The sequence below is a fragment of the Rhinoderma darwinii genome (genome assembly GCF_050947455.1).
Source record: "Rhinoderma darwinii isolate aRhiDar2 chromosome 4 unlocalized genomic scaffold, aRhiDar2.hap1 SUPER_4_unloc_1, whole genome shotgun sequence".
Classification (NCBI taxonomy): domain Eukaryota; kingdom Metazoa; phylum Chordata; class Amphibia; order Anura; family Rhinodermatidae; genus Rhinoderma; species Rhinoderma darwinii.
The window spans coordinates 440,037-456,686 of record NW_027461753.1 but is presented as its reverse complement, the minus strand read 5'-3'; the positions used below and the strand labels follow the sequence as shown (position 1 = coordinate 456,686).

General features: G+C 48.2%; 1 protein-coding gene across 1 annotated transcript in view; it reads right to left on the bottom strand.

Annotated features, from left to right (window-relative positions):
- Positions 1-256: 256 nt before the first annotated feature.
- Positions 257-16,650, bottom strand: part of SLC30A3 (solute carrier family 30 member 3) — a 43,569-nt gene continuing 27,175 nt past the window's right edge. The window contains exons 2-8 of the mRNA XM_075847421.1: positions 10,194-10,399; positions 9,973-10,119; positions 8,861-9,014; positions 7,870-8,080; positions 6,074-6,179; positions 4,789-4,923; positions 257-4,342 (exon numbers count right to left, since the gene is read on the bottom strand). Coding sequence (XP_075703536.1) covers positions 4,197-4,342; positions 4,789-4,923; positions 6,074-6,179; positions 7,870-8,080; positions 8,861-9,014; positions 9,973-10,119; positions 10,194-10,399 — 1,105 coding nt within the window. The 3' untranslated portion in view covers positions 257-4,196. The remainder of the gene's footprint in view (positions 4,343-4,788; positions 4,924-6,073; positions 6,180-7,869; positions 8,081-8,860; positions 9,015-9,972; positions 10,120-10,193; positions 10,400-16,650) is intronic.

Below are 16,650 nucleotides of genomic sequence, written 5' to 3'. Positions count from 1 at the left end.
CCAGTTACATCACTACGCTGCTTATTTCTGATTGTTGTGATTGGATACATGATGGTGGCGCCAGTTACATCACTATGCTGCTTATTTCTGATTGTTGTGATTGGATACATGATGACGGCGCCAGTTACATCACTACGCTGCTTATTTCTGATTGTTGTGATTGGATACATGATGGCGGCGCCAGTTACATCACTACGCTGCAGACGACTTTATTTTCTTTACTTTTTTTTTTATTATGTATAAAAAACATTGTGAAACGAGAAATACAAATATACAGTCACAACGTGACGACGAGACCACAGTGTCACAAACACCATCTATACAACCAGCAGGGGGAGGATGAGTGCCCACACCCCACCTCAGGGTCCTGGCAGGGGCCTCCCACTATTCTGGAGTGGCATTATTATATCTGCCACCTATAGGAGCCTCAGCCACATCCCATACTATGGGCCACGTGGCATCACACTACAATCACCATCAACCTTCTAACAAGATGTGGGATTATATCCGCAACACGTCCTATTGTATCACAAGCGCACGGCCCTCACATTGTAACGGATATAACGCCGCATCCCCTCCGCAGCAAAGAACACGTCCCACTGTGTCATCATGTATCACAGGTCACAGTAACCCATCATTACGAGTGTGAGGAGCAGAAAAGCTCGGAGCCCCCCACCGCTCCTGAAAATGAGTTTCTCTGTAGGCCCCTGCCAGCAGCCGACTCTGAGGAGGGGGTTCATATACTTACAGGGGTTGTCTGAGATTAGAAGGAAGGCTCTGTTGTACATGGAATGTTTTTGGTACTGCACCTTGTCCACATTACAATACACAACTAGGGGGGGGGGGGGGAGGGTGGTAGACTTTTAATAATGCAGATCCTTCCGTCTAGACTCCTACTACCCTGAGGACCTCCCCTACAGTAACATGGATGGATGAAGTACACACATTGTGTGTAGACCAGAGACACAAGAAACATTACACTGGACAATGTGTGGACGAAATCCAGAGACACCGCTGCGTCATCCTGCGGCCAATGGCCCCATAGAGCTGGCAATCATTCCTGAGCCTGATGGGTACTGCCGACCACAGACACATGGATATCCGGGAGCGGGGAGTCCTCTCCGGAATGGTTTTGTGTCTGACATCTTACGTTTGGGGGCACAATTATTACGTCGCTGCGTTTATGGATTCCACTCAGAATTTCCTGCCACCAAAGTGTTTTCCAAAACTAAAGTCTAGGGATTGGGGGGGAGGGTTGGTGTTTAACCACAAATTTTTTTTTTGTTCTAACTAGATAATTAAATAAATAATTAACGATTAAATCGATGGGTCTGTGGTCAGCTCAGCTCTAAGCTACACGAGAGATTCCCAGCAGCACCACAACAAAGTCACCAACGCCTATGGGATCAGAAATGGCCGACTCTCCACCGTCCAAGAGCAGAAAGAAGGCGTTATGAAGCAACTTGTGGTCCAGAGATGAGGAAAATTATTCACCCGCTTCACTGGGTCTTTAGTCCCTATAGAATAATGCCAGAATTTTCTCCTCCGTTATTTTCCTAAATTCACCAAAAGTGAATCTGAAACCCCAACGATTAGTTTTCCAATACGTGGGAATGGCCGGAAAATGACAGAGACTCAAGTACAGTGACCTGAACCCGGGGTAAATACTTCTCTCTATCACTGGATCACAAGGTTCCTGTAGACTTTGAATATGTTCCCAAACGAGCCCACTGCTCCCGACACCCCAGAGTTGTGGCCAGGCCGTGACTCTCCCGTGTAGCTCCGGACCAGTTGGTTAAATCCCATCAATCTTTTTGGCTGCAGACCCATAACCTCTTGCTGCACTCATGGAGTCTGACGCAGGGTGTGGATTTCGGTCACGCTCGGAGAAAATCTCACACTATAAATACAATCTTTCATCACAACACGGAGACGCTGCCGGTGTGGAGGTGACCTCTAGGCCGATGAGGATACAGTTGTTTTCTTTCCCCATCATTACAACGTTGGGGGCTGTGTTTGGACCTCACAATTATTTTGGAAAGTTTATACCATATTATTCTGAAAGATATGAGCGAGTTTTAGTGGGCAGTGATGGCCCAGGTTATGCCCCCACAGTATATAAAGGGTTAACGCTGCGATCATGGAAAGAAAGATGATGAGATTAGTCGCAGTCAGGATGTTGTCATCAATCCCTCACGAAAAGCAGCCCGTGCCTCTTGTAAGGAACTGGTGATAACCAATTCTTCTCCCCGGAGCCATGAGGGGTTGTACTAACGCAATTGTCCTGCAGGTCACAGTTATATAGAGCCGGACATTTATGGACACCACCCCCATCCCAAACGCCTGTAATCCCCCTTCCATGTCCTGCAGATGTGGGGCCAGTAGAGAAGAGGCTCTCTGAAGAAGTCAACTTCAAAGGGTCTTCACAAACTCCATTTAGTAGGAGATTTTCCACCCTACACATTTGGGCCATTAGGGGTCATTTAAGAAGCAGTATGACTACTGAGCAGGAGCCGGCCATGCCACTAAGCTTGTTCTCACCTGCTGTACATGTCCTTGGCGTCATTCATACCCTGCGTTTTACTTACCGCGTCTGTTATGTTTGTGGATCCTACATTTTGTAAATAATTTATGTATAATTCTATGGTTTGGATATTAGACGGTAGAGGTTACATCACAGCCGGCAGTCTGGCCCACACACACACATCTATGACACACATGACATTAAAGCTCTCACATCACATGACATAATAGATTGCACAATATCTGACCAAGGCGGGAGCTCACATTATATGGCGTCACGGTGGTGATGGGACATCACGCTTCACTTTGGAATGTCGGCAGAACGCTGCATAGGAGAAGTGGAACCAGAGGTGGATAGCCGTTCTGGGTTCACAGCCACACGATGGGATGGGCGATGGTGGCAAATGGAGCAAGTGAGGAACATTTACAAAATTAGGGAATATGGGCACGACGCATTACTGGATGAAGATTGGGGCTCTGGCAGATCTCTAGGCAGGGCTCTACTTTCTGAACACAGAGGAGGCTGCCCTTTCATAGGTGCCATCAATCACTATCAGCATGAAGCTCATAAATTACTATCATCATCAAGACGAAGGCATGAAACACGAGGTTGAGGGCACAGGCTCAGTGTTAACCTTTTGGCTCAGGGTTCTAATCAAACATCTGCCTGGAGTTGGAGTCCCCTCCAAGGTCTCTGGTTTTCTCCCGAGCTTCATAAACATTCTTGGATTAATCGACTTCCTACGAAACATTAAACATGATGACTTGTGATGTCGGACGCAGCTAGTACTCAGTCAATCTGTTAGCCCAAGACTACGCTGGTCTCCTGCATATGGAGGATGGGAAGACACGGAGCATGGCGATGTGTATGGAACTACGACTAGGTTTGGCTCTGCTGGGAAAACCAGGACCACCTTACCATGACTACCACCCCTCCTACGACTGCCTTGTCTTGTCCCTTGAACAAAAACTAAAAGGAAGCAGAGCTGAGATGTAGCACAGTGGTCATACAGCGAGGTGTTAAATGAAATATGGGTAATGTGGACATTGACAACTCATCTCTAACAGATATTGGGACAGAAAAAGAGCATTCTTTCGATGAAGCCCGGACACCCTTTATATCCAGAATCGGTGCCATTCTCTTGGATGAAGCTGAGCTACAATGCCCGATGCCTCCATGTACAGTAGAAGAGTGGTGCTGTTTGTGGGGAGGGGGACTTCCTTCTACTCTGAGACCACCCTTTTACCCTGATCTTTGGTTTCTACCAGTCTGCTCATCAACACTTGCTTTTCTCTATTACTGGGAGCTTTACTCTTTGGTATCTTCCACATTATTTCTATTATATTCAGGAGGGCTGCTATACATTACAGATCTGATATCTCAGACCCCGAGATTTGCTCCTCAGAGAGCTTTGCTGGGGATACTAGACATTCGCTGCATGTAGCTAGGCTTTGCTGAGCTCTTGGCTTCTATATTAGCTATGGGGGAATGTTCTCCCCATAAAGTTTTCAGTAGAAGGAAATATTTCTATCTCATTATCAGGTTTCTGGAGGAAGCATGAATCAATGACCGATGGTGAGAAGCCCATGTGTCTGTGACCAGTGGCCAGCATGTTCCTATATCTGGTTCCACTCTGACTGATGGATGGTGAACTTTCAAGAAGGCATTTTGGTCATCCGGTTGGGTCTTGGCACTGTGGGCACACTGCCATGTCTTCCACATATTTTTCCACTTGGATTGTGCTAATAAAGAACTCAAATTTGGTCTGAAGAAGTTCTGTGGTCTCTTGGAGAACAATGTCGGCATCACGGCTCTCATCTGAGAATGAAAATGGAGAATTGAGACATGAAAACCTCCCAGTGTGTAAAATCCATCATTTTAGGGTGTGCCTGTTTGATGCTGCAGTCCTGCATGAAGTATTGATCGTCTGTGTGTGGGTCAGGACAGACCTGTGGTCCTGAATGGACCTCATAGAGCGGAAAACAATGTAACTACACAGGGAATATGTAGGTGGTGCTGATCCCATTTACGAATATAACATGCTCCTTCTGATAGTCTATAAATGTGGCGCAGCGTGGGGTCCATAATATTCTCATGCCTCTACAGCAGGATTACACCGAAGAATGGTCAGATGTATTGTCCACCAGTGAATATGGAAAAGGAGCTACATTTAGTCAAAGTGGAGGGGACATGTTTTAGAATCCTCCCGGCGCCGGGTCTGAACTTGGATCACAGTAAAATATCAAGATGAGGGTTCAACTTACCGATAGCCACGTGCACAGACACCACGTTCTGACTGAGGGTGAGAGCCCAAAGCCGTAGACTATGCACAGATCGGACCCCCTGGACAGACATAAGAACTTCCTTCACTGTGCCATGGTCAATACTGCGGGGCTTTCCTGGTACCAGAAACAAAGACAAAAATGAACCTAAATATGCCTGAGACTTGGGAGATCAGTAACGCTAAAGTGTCTGGTACAGGCTACCGTGCTCCCTGTTAACATTGGAGTTCAATTATGTATAACTATTCATTTGTATTTTTAACAAAAGTATGGGTGATGTTGACTTCGAGTACAGGCCCCCCCCCCCCCGGATTCCAGTCAGTAGTCGAGTGTTCAGTGCCAAAATTGGCAGTGGGGGGCAAAAGTCGTTAAGGGCTAGAGATAGCCAATAATCCAAATGGGACGGAAGCCACTAAGACCTGTGAGTACCTAATATGCCAAGTAGGGTGGGAGCCGATGGGAACAAGCCTGAACAGGTGTAACGAGTTGAGTAAGGGGAGAAGTCATTTTCACCACCAGCACGTGCATATGCTGTGGCTATAAAGAGACGGTTCTACGAGTCTAAGGTTAAAGTTATTACCTCTACAGGAGAGTTCTTCAGTAAAGAACTGTTGGTGCATTATCTGTGACGTTCTTTCTGGATAAAAAAGGGGCCACGAGGACTCCCACTGTTATATGCCGGACTGCTAGCCCCGCCTAACCCCTCCAACATGTACATAACATAAAGACAAGCCATGCAGTTACTAAGGGGCCATGAAGATGGAGGGTCCCAGATCAACTTGGCACAATCCCCACTCCAACAAGCTGGGGAGATCCTAAATAAGCTTTGCCTACAAGGGGCTGGATGTCCTTCACCACAGCAGATGGTTGCAGCTGACTGGCTTCTCCGGTATACATATACATTTTAGACCCTCTGATGGTTCACCTGAGTAAATCCTACAGAACTTTAACATAAGGGATCTATTCCCTGGGGCACCCGTTCCACAGCTCTCTGACTCCAGCTACTAATGAGGAATCTCTGGAGCAAGTTGGTGGCATCTTGAGGAGCGTTCCTCTAAGACTCTGTCCCACTCCCAACAGAAGCAGCTACAATTCTTCAATGTGTAATCACTCCAAAGTCCAGGTCCTGTTCTCCACTTATAAAGCTACAGTATCTCTGTAATGTATCTACCACCACCTCCAAATATCTATATTTCTCATATTTTCATTTAACTCCTATTTTCCGGGACCACTTTTTTCTTTCCTCTTGCTCTTCTTCCAGACTTACCTTCTATCAAAACCCAAAACACATCACGTAAAATGGTGACTGTTGATCCAAGTACAAAGATGGAGAAGAGGAAGGTGCAAACAGGGTCGGCAATCTTGTACTGAGGCTGAAAAGGAGAAAATACACAACTCCACCATGAGCTCTGGAAAACCACTGGTCACACAATAGAAATTGTTCTCTCTGCTTCATCTTCTCCTCATCATTCCCCTCATTCCTCCTCATGTCCTCTGCTCCATCTCCTCCTGATTATCCTCCACACTCCTTCCCATGTCCTCAGCTCCATATCCTCTGGATAATTCTCCACACTCCTCCTTATATCCTCTGCTCCATCTCCTCCTGATTATCCTCCTCACTCCTTCTCATGTCCTCTGCTCCATCTCCTCCTGATTATCCTCCTCACTCCTCATGTCCTCTGCTCCATCTCATCCTGATTATCCTCCTCACTCCTCATGTCCTCTGCTCCATCTCCTCCTGATTATCCTCCTCACTCCTTCTCATGTCCTCTGCTCCATCTCCTCCTGATTATCCTCCTCACTCCTTCTCATGCCCTCTGCTCCATCTCCTCCTGATTATCCTCCTCACTCCTTCTCATGTCCTCTGCTCCATCTCCTCCTGATTATCCTCCTCACTCCTCATGTCCTCTGCTCCATCTCATCCTGATTATCCTCCTCACTCCTCATGTCCTCTGCTCCATCTCCTCCTGATTATCCTCCTCACTCCTTCTCATGTCCTCTGCTCCATCTCCTCCTGATTATCCTCCTCACTCCTTCTCATGTCCTCTGCTCCATCTCCTCCTGATTATCCTCCTCCTTCTCATGTCCTCTGCTCCATCTCATCCTGATTATCCTCCTCACTCCTTCTCATATCCTCTGCTCCATCTCATCCTGATTATCCTCCTCACTCCTTCCCATGTCCTCTGCTCCATCTCCTCCTCATTATCCTCCTCCTTCTCATGTCCTCTGCTCCATCTCCTCCTGATTATCCTCCTCACTCCTTCTCATGTCCTATGCTCCATCTCCTCCTGATTATCCTCCTCACTCCTTCTCATGTCCTCTGCTCTATCTCCTCCTGATTATCCCCCTCACTCCTTCTCGTGTCCTCTGCTCCATCTCCTCCTGATTATCCTCCTCACTCCTTCTCATGTCCTCTGCTCCATCTCCTCCTGATTATCCCCCTCACTCCTTCTCATGTCCTCTGCTCTATCTCTCCTCCTACTCATGTCCTCTGCTCCATCTCCTCCTCATTATCCTCCTCACTCCTTCACATGTCCTCTGCTCCATCTCCTCCTGATTATCCTCCTCACTCCTCCTCATGTCCTCTGCTCCATCTCCTCCTGATTATCCTCCTTACTCCTCATGTTCTCTGCTCCATCTCCTCCTGATTATCCTCCTCAGTTCTTCTCATGTCCTCTGCTCCATCTCCTCCTCATTATCCTCCTCACTCCTTCACATGTCCTCTGCTCCATCTCCTCCTGATTATCCTCCTCACTCCTCCTCATGTCCTCTGCTCCATTTCTCATCCTGATTATCCTCCTCACTCCTTCTCATGTCCTCTGCTCCATCTCCTCCTGATTATCCTCCTTACTCCTCATGTTCTCTGCTCCATCTCCTCCTGATTATCCTCCTCAGTTCTTCTCATGTCCTCTGCTCCATCTCCTCCTGATTATCCTCCTTACTTCTTCATCTCCCTATTTCATACTTCATAATTGCAGATAGTTTATTCTGCTGGTCACACCTCATGGTCCAATTCTGGCAAGTAACTTTCCACCACAGCCCAACTCCACTTGTTCTACTCACTTTGAAGTATATAATTATTGCCGCCACCATCACTCCAACACTTTGTAGAAGGTCGCCAATAACATGAATGAACGCTGCTCGAACACTTGTGTTTCCATGGTGCCCCAGGTGTAAAGACAGCCCACTGCTGTGACTATTTCCGATCTTCTCATATCCTGAGCCGTGGCTGTGCCCTTGGAAGGTGGTGGACTGGTGAAGGATGTAGGCCATACTAGGAAACAAACCACATCATCTATCATTATTATGGATTAAACCTGGTTATTCGGCAGTATTCCCAGTAACATCTACCTTCAAAGAGCTGGTGGGCACAGACTAAAGCCATTAGTTCCTCACTCGTAACAGCCAAGGCTGAAGTCATGAGAGTGATCATAGGTGGTGCACACAGTCACGTGACAAATCAGCTCCATCCAAGGTAAGGGAAAACCGAGCATCCTACACCATCACTGGTCTACAGAGAGTCGGGAGTCATCAGTGTATTATTATGTGATGATTGGAGAGTTCGGCTCACCCTACATTATAACCCATGAATGCTTCCATCTTGTGCTGGGAAGGCTATGTAATGCACTATATATCTTGGAATAAAATTCAGAAATTGTCAAAAATCTTTTACTGGGAACACACAAAGGTCACATGCCAGGGATAATACTGAGACACAAACCTATAAATTCAATACAAGCCACCAGAACATAGCAAACCCAAATCAGGGAGCAGAATATCTTATATCTAATGCAGCCTGGGGTCACTGAGATGGATTGGGCCTGGTCTCTATGTATAAGCTCATCCATAGTGTAACAAGAATGAAGTCAGTGGCCACTCAACATGAAGGGAAATATCAAATCAAAGGCCAATTCGAAAGGGACTCGTGAAGTGGTCACCAAGAAGGATTATTATAAAAGGTTCATGTTCCCGTGGCTTTGTCATGGCTCCACGTGGACTCATTGGGTAGAGATCTCGATTCACATGGTATAAGGTGTATAAGTAAGACACTCACATGATGTTGACAATGACGGCGCAGCCGGAGGTAATAAGCATTACGTGTCCATCTATGTCATAGTCATTATTTATGATCCGCGCAGTGGCCAGGTACAGAAGAATCCCAGTGACAATCCAAATCGAGAAGACGGAAGCCAATGCCCCCAGGATTTCTAGAAGTAATATAAATGCATCGTGATCATGCGTCAAGCAAACACATCAATGACCCAGTTTACCATGTCTGCGACTTGTCTAATTTGCTTTTTTTAGATATGGGATTCCCTGTTATGGAGTTTCCCTGCCGATCACCACAGTGATAATCATGAATGGATTAAGAACATCATTGAGACAGTCAGGAGCCTAGGGTGGACGTGTCTCCAGGCTCATTAGGTAGCAGAGGTTGATTGAGCTGATATAGGGTGTAACGGATATGGGATGGACATTGCTTAGTGGTCACCTTGTATTCTGCTCCCAAAATCATCTAGATGTGATGACAATGGGTGTAGTAGTAGTGATGGGACTAGAAAATAACTTTATGTAGGGAGCAAATCTGCTGATCAAAGTGATCACTCAGAGCAGCACAAGAAATGCAGCATCCATAGTGGAAATCTTCTGTACTTACCCAACGCTCCGGCGTCACTCTAACGCCAAGTCTACATGAGGCCGGACGCCTCGGCGCGTACAATAAACTGCACTTTGGATGCGGCACTAGTTGAAGATGGAAGGGACTTAACTGTGCACAAAGGGAATCACCCAGAGGCTATGTGCACCCCGATAAGTGATGTGAGATCACGAGAATCTCCCACCTCTTTAGCTAATGATGGATACTGATGCATTGATTTCCCTCAGATCTCATCAGCTTTTCCATCATTTTCATGGGACCTACATGACCCAACATCTGCAGCACTGACTTCCATGTAGACTATGATCCTGATCATTGGAAACCTTATTCCTTTGCATGGACTCACATTTCCGTTCTTGATGTTACGTTAGAAGCGCTAGTGTCTACTGACTAATAAAATGATGAACTTCATTGTGACTGATGACTGATTTAGTGCCATAGATGCAATGGTCATGTCAACCACGGTCAATGACAGAATGTGACCTTGTACAGCATGGTACTGCACCCACCTGAGCGGTGCCAGCCGAACGTCATGTCCTTGGTTGCTGGTCGGGTAGATATCCACAGGGAGAAGATGCTGACACACATACTGCCCAGGTCAGTGAGGAGATGAGCTGCATCCGTCATAATTGCCAGACTATGAGCAATGTATCCTCCTAGAAGCAGACACAAGCATCATGGGAGTGTATGTGGCACTTCACATGGAGTCAGCCCTAGGTCCTCCAGTTACCTGCAACCTCTCCGATCATGAAGAGAAAACACACTACACAGGCAAAGTATAACTTCCTCCGAGCCTGTATCTTCTGATGATGGTCGGAAGATAATAAGGACCCGTGGCAGTGATGGGACACTGGCCGCTCAAGCTCAATGGACACCTCGGACCCTCCATTTTGGAAAGGGAACCCTGGAAAGAGGTCCTTGGTCCCTGTGAAAAGACTGCAACACAAGAAAAGTTACTGGATAAGCTGAATATTTGGAACTGTATGTGACACAATGAGAGATAGACGTATAATGGGATGAAGAAACCTGTGAGCCAATTACATGGTGATGGTGTGTGCCGTGTAGATGTGTATGTGATGTTCTCCCTAAGCTAGACCAAAGTCCTCTCCTCCAAGAGATACACCTGCTGCCGGGACTGCTCTGTGTCCCTGTGTATGGCCCCAGTTGTGGTTCATTCCCTGCAGCAGCATAGAAGACTACCAGAGTGAGTAACTCCCTAGGCAATATGTCCGGCTTCATCTGTATTTGGTATGCCTTAACTAACTCCGAATTCAGGTGTGCTTTGCCGTTCCAGTGGCATTCTGTAGCGGCCGCAGACTCCTCTCATCCTGCCGACACCTTCCTTCCCGGAGATGCGGCCGTCCTGGCCTGCAGTGACCGCTAGGGTGCGCGCGCAAGCTCAGTCCCGGCCTTAAAGGGTCAGCGCCCACACATGATTAGAATTGTCTAATCACCCATGATCACCCTGGACTATTAGAAGGGCCCTGCCCCTTCACCCATTGCCTGAGCGTTGTTGTGTTTTTACTTGTCAGTCTACCAAATGGTCCCTTAGTGTTTTCCTGTTCCCAGTGTTCCCCTTTCCTGCTACCTGTATCCCGTGCTACCTTGTTCCTGTGCCTTAAAAGAATTGGAGTCGTGTTAGGCCGGGTTCACACGACCATGTTACGTCCGTAATGGACGGAACGTATTTCGGCCGGAAGTCCCGGACCGAACACAGTGCAGGGAGCCGGGCTCCTATCATCATAGTCATGTACAACGCTAGGAGTCCCTGCCTCGCTGCAGGACCACTGTCCCGTACTGTAATCATGTTTTCAGTACAGGACAGTAGTTCCACGGAGAGGCAGGGACTCCTAGCATCGTACATAACTATGATGCTAGGAGCCCGGCTCCCTGCAGTGTGTTCGGTCTGGGATTTGCGGACGAAATACGTTCCGTCCATTACGGACGTAACATGGTCGTGTGAACCCAGCTTAACACCACGCCTGGTGTCTGTTGCCAAGGTCCCATCTGAGCCTAGCCACCGCTACTGTCTGTAGTAACACAGGTACCCTTGTGCTCGGACTATAGACTTTACTTGGTACACTGTGTGGCCAGCTGCTATCGCAGAACGGCTCAGTGGGTCCACATACCCACAGATCGTGACTATGCTCAGTCCATGGACCCCGCTGGTCAACCCAAGACCGTGACGACATCACAAGCCATGTAGGTGGATATACTAGTCTGCCAATTACTACAGGACCAACTCCTCCACGTGGTGAACATTATTGCACATCGGCTGGATACGCAAGCTGCAGTTCCTCCGACACCTGCTCCTATTGCCTCTTGTTCCTCCTGGCAGTACTGACCCCCCGACTACACCTCCTGGCGGTGCTGACCCCCGATTTTCTCTGCCACTACCTCATCTCTATGTTGGAGATGTGAGGACCTGCAGGGGATTTCTGAACCAGTGCCATATACACTTTAGCCTACATGCCAGAGTATTTTCTACTGATGGCTCAAGGATCGCTTGAGTCGTCTCTCTCCTAGGCCCTAGCATGGGCAAATCCCATCTGGGAATGTCAGGGACCAGAGAGACGGCTACACCGTTCTTCATCGTTTACGGCCAACACCCATGAATTCCTCTCCCAGTGTCAGTTACGTCCCAGGTGCCTGCAGCGGACTCTGCATTCAGGGACTTCCTGCAGATCTGGCAGAAAAACCAATCCATTTTGCTGGCGGTCGACCGCATGAAGCGTAAGGCGGAGACTAGGAGAAGAGAACCTCCTCACTTTCTTCCAGGTACCAAGGTCTGGCTGTCCTCTAGGAATATCTGGCTGAAGGTACCGTTTCCTCGGACCCTTCGAGATCCTGCAACAGATCAATCCTGTCTCCAACAAGCTTCAGCTGCCTCCCACCCTCAAGATCCCCAACTCCTTTCATGTTTCCCTCCTGAAGCCTGTGGTTCTTAACCGCTACTCCAAGACTCCTGGTCCTGGAGTTACCTCCGGCAGTTCATCTGATACATTTGAAGTTAAGGAGACCCTGGATACCAAAAAAGTAGGAGGAGGAACCTTCTATCTAGTGTATTGGAAGGGATTTGGTCCGGAGGAGAGGTCCTGGGAGCCAGAGGAGAACCTCAATGCTCCTACCCTTATTAAGAAGAACCTCTCTCACTCTGGTTCCAAGAAAAGGTGGCGTAAGAGGGGGGATACTGTAACGGGCGCAGACCGCAGACTCCTCTCATCCTGCCGAAGCTTTCCTTCCCTGAGATGCCAGCACATGCGGCAGTCCTGACCTGAAGACCACTAGGGTGCGCATGCGAGCTCAGTCCCGGCCTTAAAGGCCAGCACGCACACATGTTTAGAATTGTCTAATCACCCATGACTATTAGAAGGCCCCCGTGCCTTAAAAGAGTTGGAGTCGTCTTGTGTTACACCATGCCACCGCTACTGTCTGTACTACCACAGGTACCCTTGCTCGGACTATAGACCATACTTGGTACACTGTTTGGCTAGCTGCTATTCCGCTACGGCAATACGGCCCAGTGGGTCCACATACCCACAGATCGTGACACATTCTTTATTGTCCTGGAATCCTGAGTCCTCCTGGTATCTTTGGCCCTCCTGGCATCCTGAATCCACCTGGCATCCTGAGTCCTCCTGGCACCCTGAGTCCTCCTAATATCCTTAGTACTCCTGGCATTCTGAGTCCTCCTGGCATCCTGAGTCCTCCTGGCATCCTGAGTCCTCCTGGCATCCTGAGTCCTCCTGGTATCCTGAGTCCTCCTGGCATTCTGTCCTCCTGGCATCCTGAGACCTCCTGGCATCCTGAGTCCTCCTGGCATCCTGAGTCCTCCTGGCATCCTGAGTCCTCCTGGCATCCTGAGTCCTCCTGGGATCCTGAGTTCTCCTGGGATCCTGAGTCCTTCTGGTATCCTGAGTCCTCCTGGGATCCTGAGTTCTGTGGTGCTGACCTGCTGTGATCCGGCCACATTTTACTTTATCTACTCCCCTTTAATTTGCCTTTGACACTCCTTTCCTGATGAAGAACTACACCTGGACTTAACCCTTCCCCTGTGCTATGATTTCACATTGCTGACGTGGACATTCTGAATATAGTTCCCCCTTTACTACAGAAGAACATTGTCGTATCTCCATCTGGGACATTTATGGCCTATCAACAGTATAAGCCATAGATGTCTGACAGCCTCACCTCCTGTCTCCACTACATGACTGTATGATCAGCTTCTCCTCTCACCTCCTGTCTCCACTACATGACTGTATGATCAGCTTCTCTCCTCACCTCCTGTCTCCACTACATGACTGTATGATCAGCTTCTCCCCTCACCTCCTGTCTCCACTACATGACTGTATGATCAGCTTCTCTCCTCACCTCCTGTCTCCACTACATGACTGTATGATCAGCTTCTCCTCTCACCTCCTGTCTCCACTACATGACTGTATGATCAGCTTCTCCACTCACCTCCTGTCTCCACTACATGACTGTATGATCAGCTTCTCCCCTCACCTCCTGTCTCCTCTACATGACTGTATGATCAGCTTCTCTCCTCACCTCCTGTCTCCTCTACATGACTGTATGATCAGCTTCTCTCCTCACCTCCTGTCTCCTCTACATGACTGTATGATCAGCTTCTCCTCTCACCTCCTGTCTCCTCTACATGACTGTATGATCAGCTTCTCCTCTCACCTCCTGTCTCCACTACATGACTGTATGATCAGCTTCTCCTCTCACCTCCTGTCTCCACTACATGACTGTATGATCAGCTTCTCCTCACCTCCTGTCTCCACTACATGACTGTATGATCAGCTTATCTCCTCCCCTCCTGTCTGCACTACATGACTGTATGATCAGCTTCTCTCCTCACCTCCTGTCTCCACTACATGACTGTATGATCAGCTTCTCCTCTCACCTCCTGTCTCCACTACATGACTGTATGATCAGCTTCTCCTCACCTCCTGTCTCCACTACATGACTGTATGATCAGCTTATCTCCTCCCCTCCTGTCTGCACTACATGACTGTATGATCAGCTTCTCTCCTCACCTCCTGTCTCCTCTACATGACTGTATGATCAGCTTCTCCTCTCACCTCCTGTCTCCACTACATGACTGTATGATCAGCTTCTCCTCTCACCTCCTGTCTCCTCTACATGACTGTATGATCAGCTTATCTCCTCCCCTCCTGTCTGCACTACATGACTGTATGATCAGCTTCTCTCCTCACCTCCTGTCACCACTACATGACTGTATGATCAGCTTCTCCCCTCACCTCCTGTCTCCACTACATGACTGTATGATCATCTTCTTTCCTCACCTGTCTCCACTACATGACTGTATGATCAGCTTCTCCTCTCACCTCCTGTCTCCACTACATGACTGTATGATCAGCTTCTCTCCTCACCTCCTGTCTCCTCTACATGACTGTATGATCAGCTTATCTCCTCCCCTCCTGTCTGCACTACATGACTGTATGATCAGCTTCTCTCCTCACCTCCTGTCTCCACTACATGACTGTATGATCAGCTTCTCTCCTCACCTCCTGTCTCCTCTACATGACTGTATGATCAGCTTCTCTCCTCACCTCCTGTCACCACTACATGACTGTATGATCAGCTTCTCCCCTCACCTCCTGTCTCCACTACATGACTGTATGATCATCTTCTTTCCTCACCTGTCTCCACTACATGACTGTATGATCAGCTTCTCCTCTCACCTCCTGTCTCCACTACATGACTGTATGATCAGCTTCTCCTCTAACCTCCTGTCTCCACTACATGACTGTATGATCAGCTTCTCCTCACCTCCTGTCTCCTCTACATGACTGTATGATCAGCTTCTCTCCTCACCTGTCTCCACTGCATGACTGTATGATCAGCTTCTCTCCTCACCTCCTGTCTCCACTACATGACTGTATTATCAGCTTCTCTCCTCCCCTCCTGTCTCCACTACATGACTGTATGATCAGCTTCTCCTCACCTCCTGTCTCCTCTACATGACTGTATGATCAGCTTCTCTCCTCACCTGTCTCCACTGCATGACTGTATGATCAGCTTCTCTCCTCACCTCCTGTCTCCACTACATGACTGTATGATCAGCTTCTCTCCTCACCTCCTGTCTCCTCTACATGACTGTATGATCAGCTTCTCCCCTCACCTCCTGTTTCCACTACATGACTGTATGATCAGCTTCTCTCCTCACCTCCTGTCTCCACTACATGACTGTATGATCAGCTTCTCCCCTCACCTCCTGTCTCCACTACATGACTGTATGATCAGCTTCTCTCCTCACCTCCTGTCTCCACTACATGACTGTATGATCAGCTTCTCTCCTCACCTCCTGTCTCCTCTACATGACTGTATGATCAGCTTCTCTCCTCACCTTCTGTCTCCACTACATGACTGTATGATCAGCTTCTCTCCTCACCTCTTGTCTCCACTACATGACTGTATGATCAGCTTCTCTCCTCACCTCCTGTCTCCACTACATGACTGTATGATCAGCTTCTCTCCTCACCTCCTGTCTCCACTACATGACTGTATGATCAGCTTCTCTCCTCCCCTCCTGTCTCCTCTACATGACTGTATGATCAGCTTCTCTCCTCACCTCCTGTCTCCACTACATGACTGTATGATCAGCTTCTCTCCTCACCTCCTGTCTCCACTACATGACTGTATGATCAGCTTTTCTCCTCACCTCCTGTCTCCTCTACATGACTGTATGATCAGCTTTTCTCCTCACCTACTGTCTCCACTACATGACTGTATGATCAGCTTCTCCTCTCACCTCCTGTCTCCTCTACATGACTGTATGATCAGCTTCTCCCCTCACCTCCTGTCTCCACTACATGACTGTATGATCAGCTTCTCTCCTCCTGTCTCCACTACATGACTGTATGATCAGCTTCTCTCCTCACCTCCTGTCTCCTCTACATGACTGTATGATCAGCTTCTCCTCTCACCTCCTGTCTCCACTACATGACTGTATGATCAGCTTCTCTCCTCACCTCCTGTCTCCACTACATGACTGTATGATCAGCTTTTCTCCTCACCTCCTGTCTCCTCTACATGACTGTATGATCAGCTTCTCTCCTCTCATCTCCTGTCTCCTCTACATGACTGTATGATCAGCTTCTCTCCTCTCACCTCCTGTCTCCACTACATGACTGTATGATCAGCTTCTCTCCTCTCAT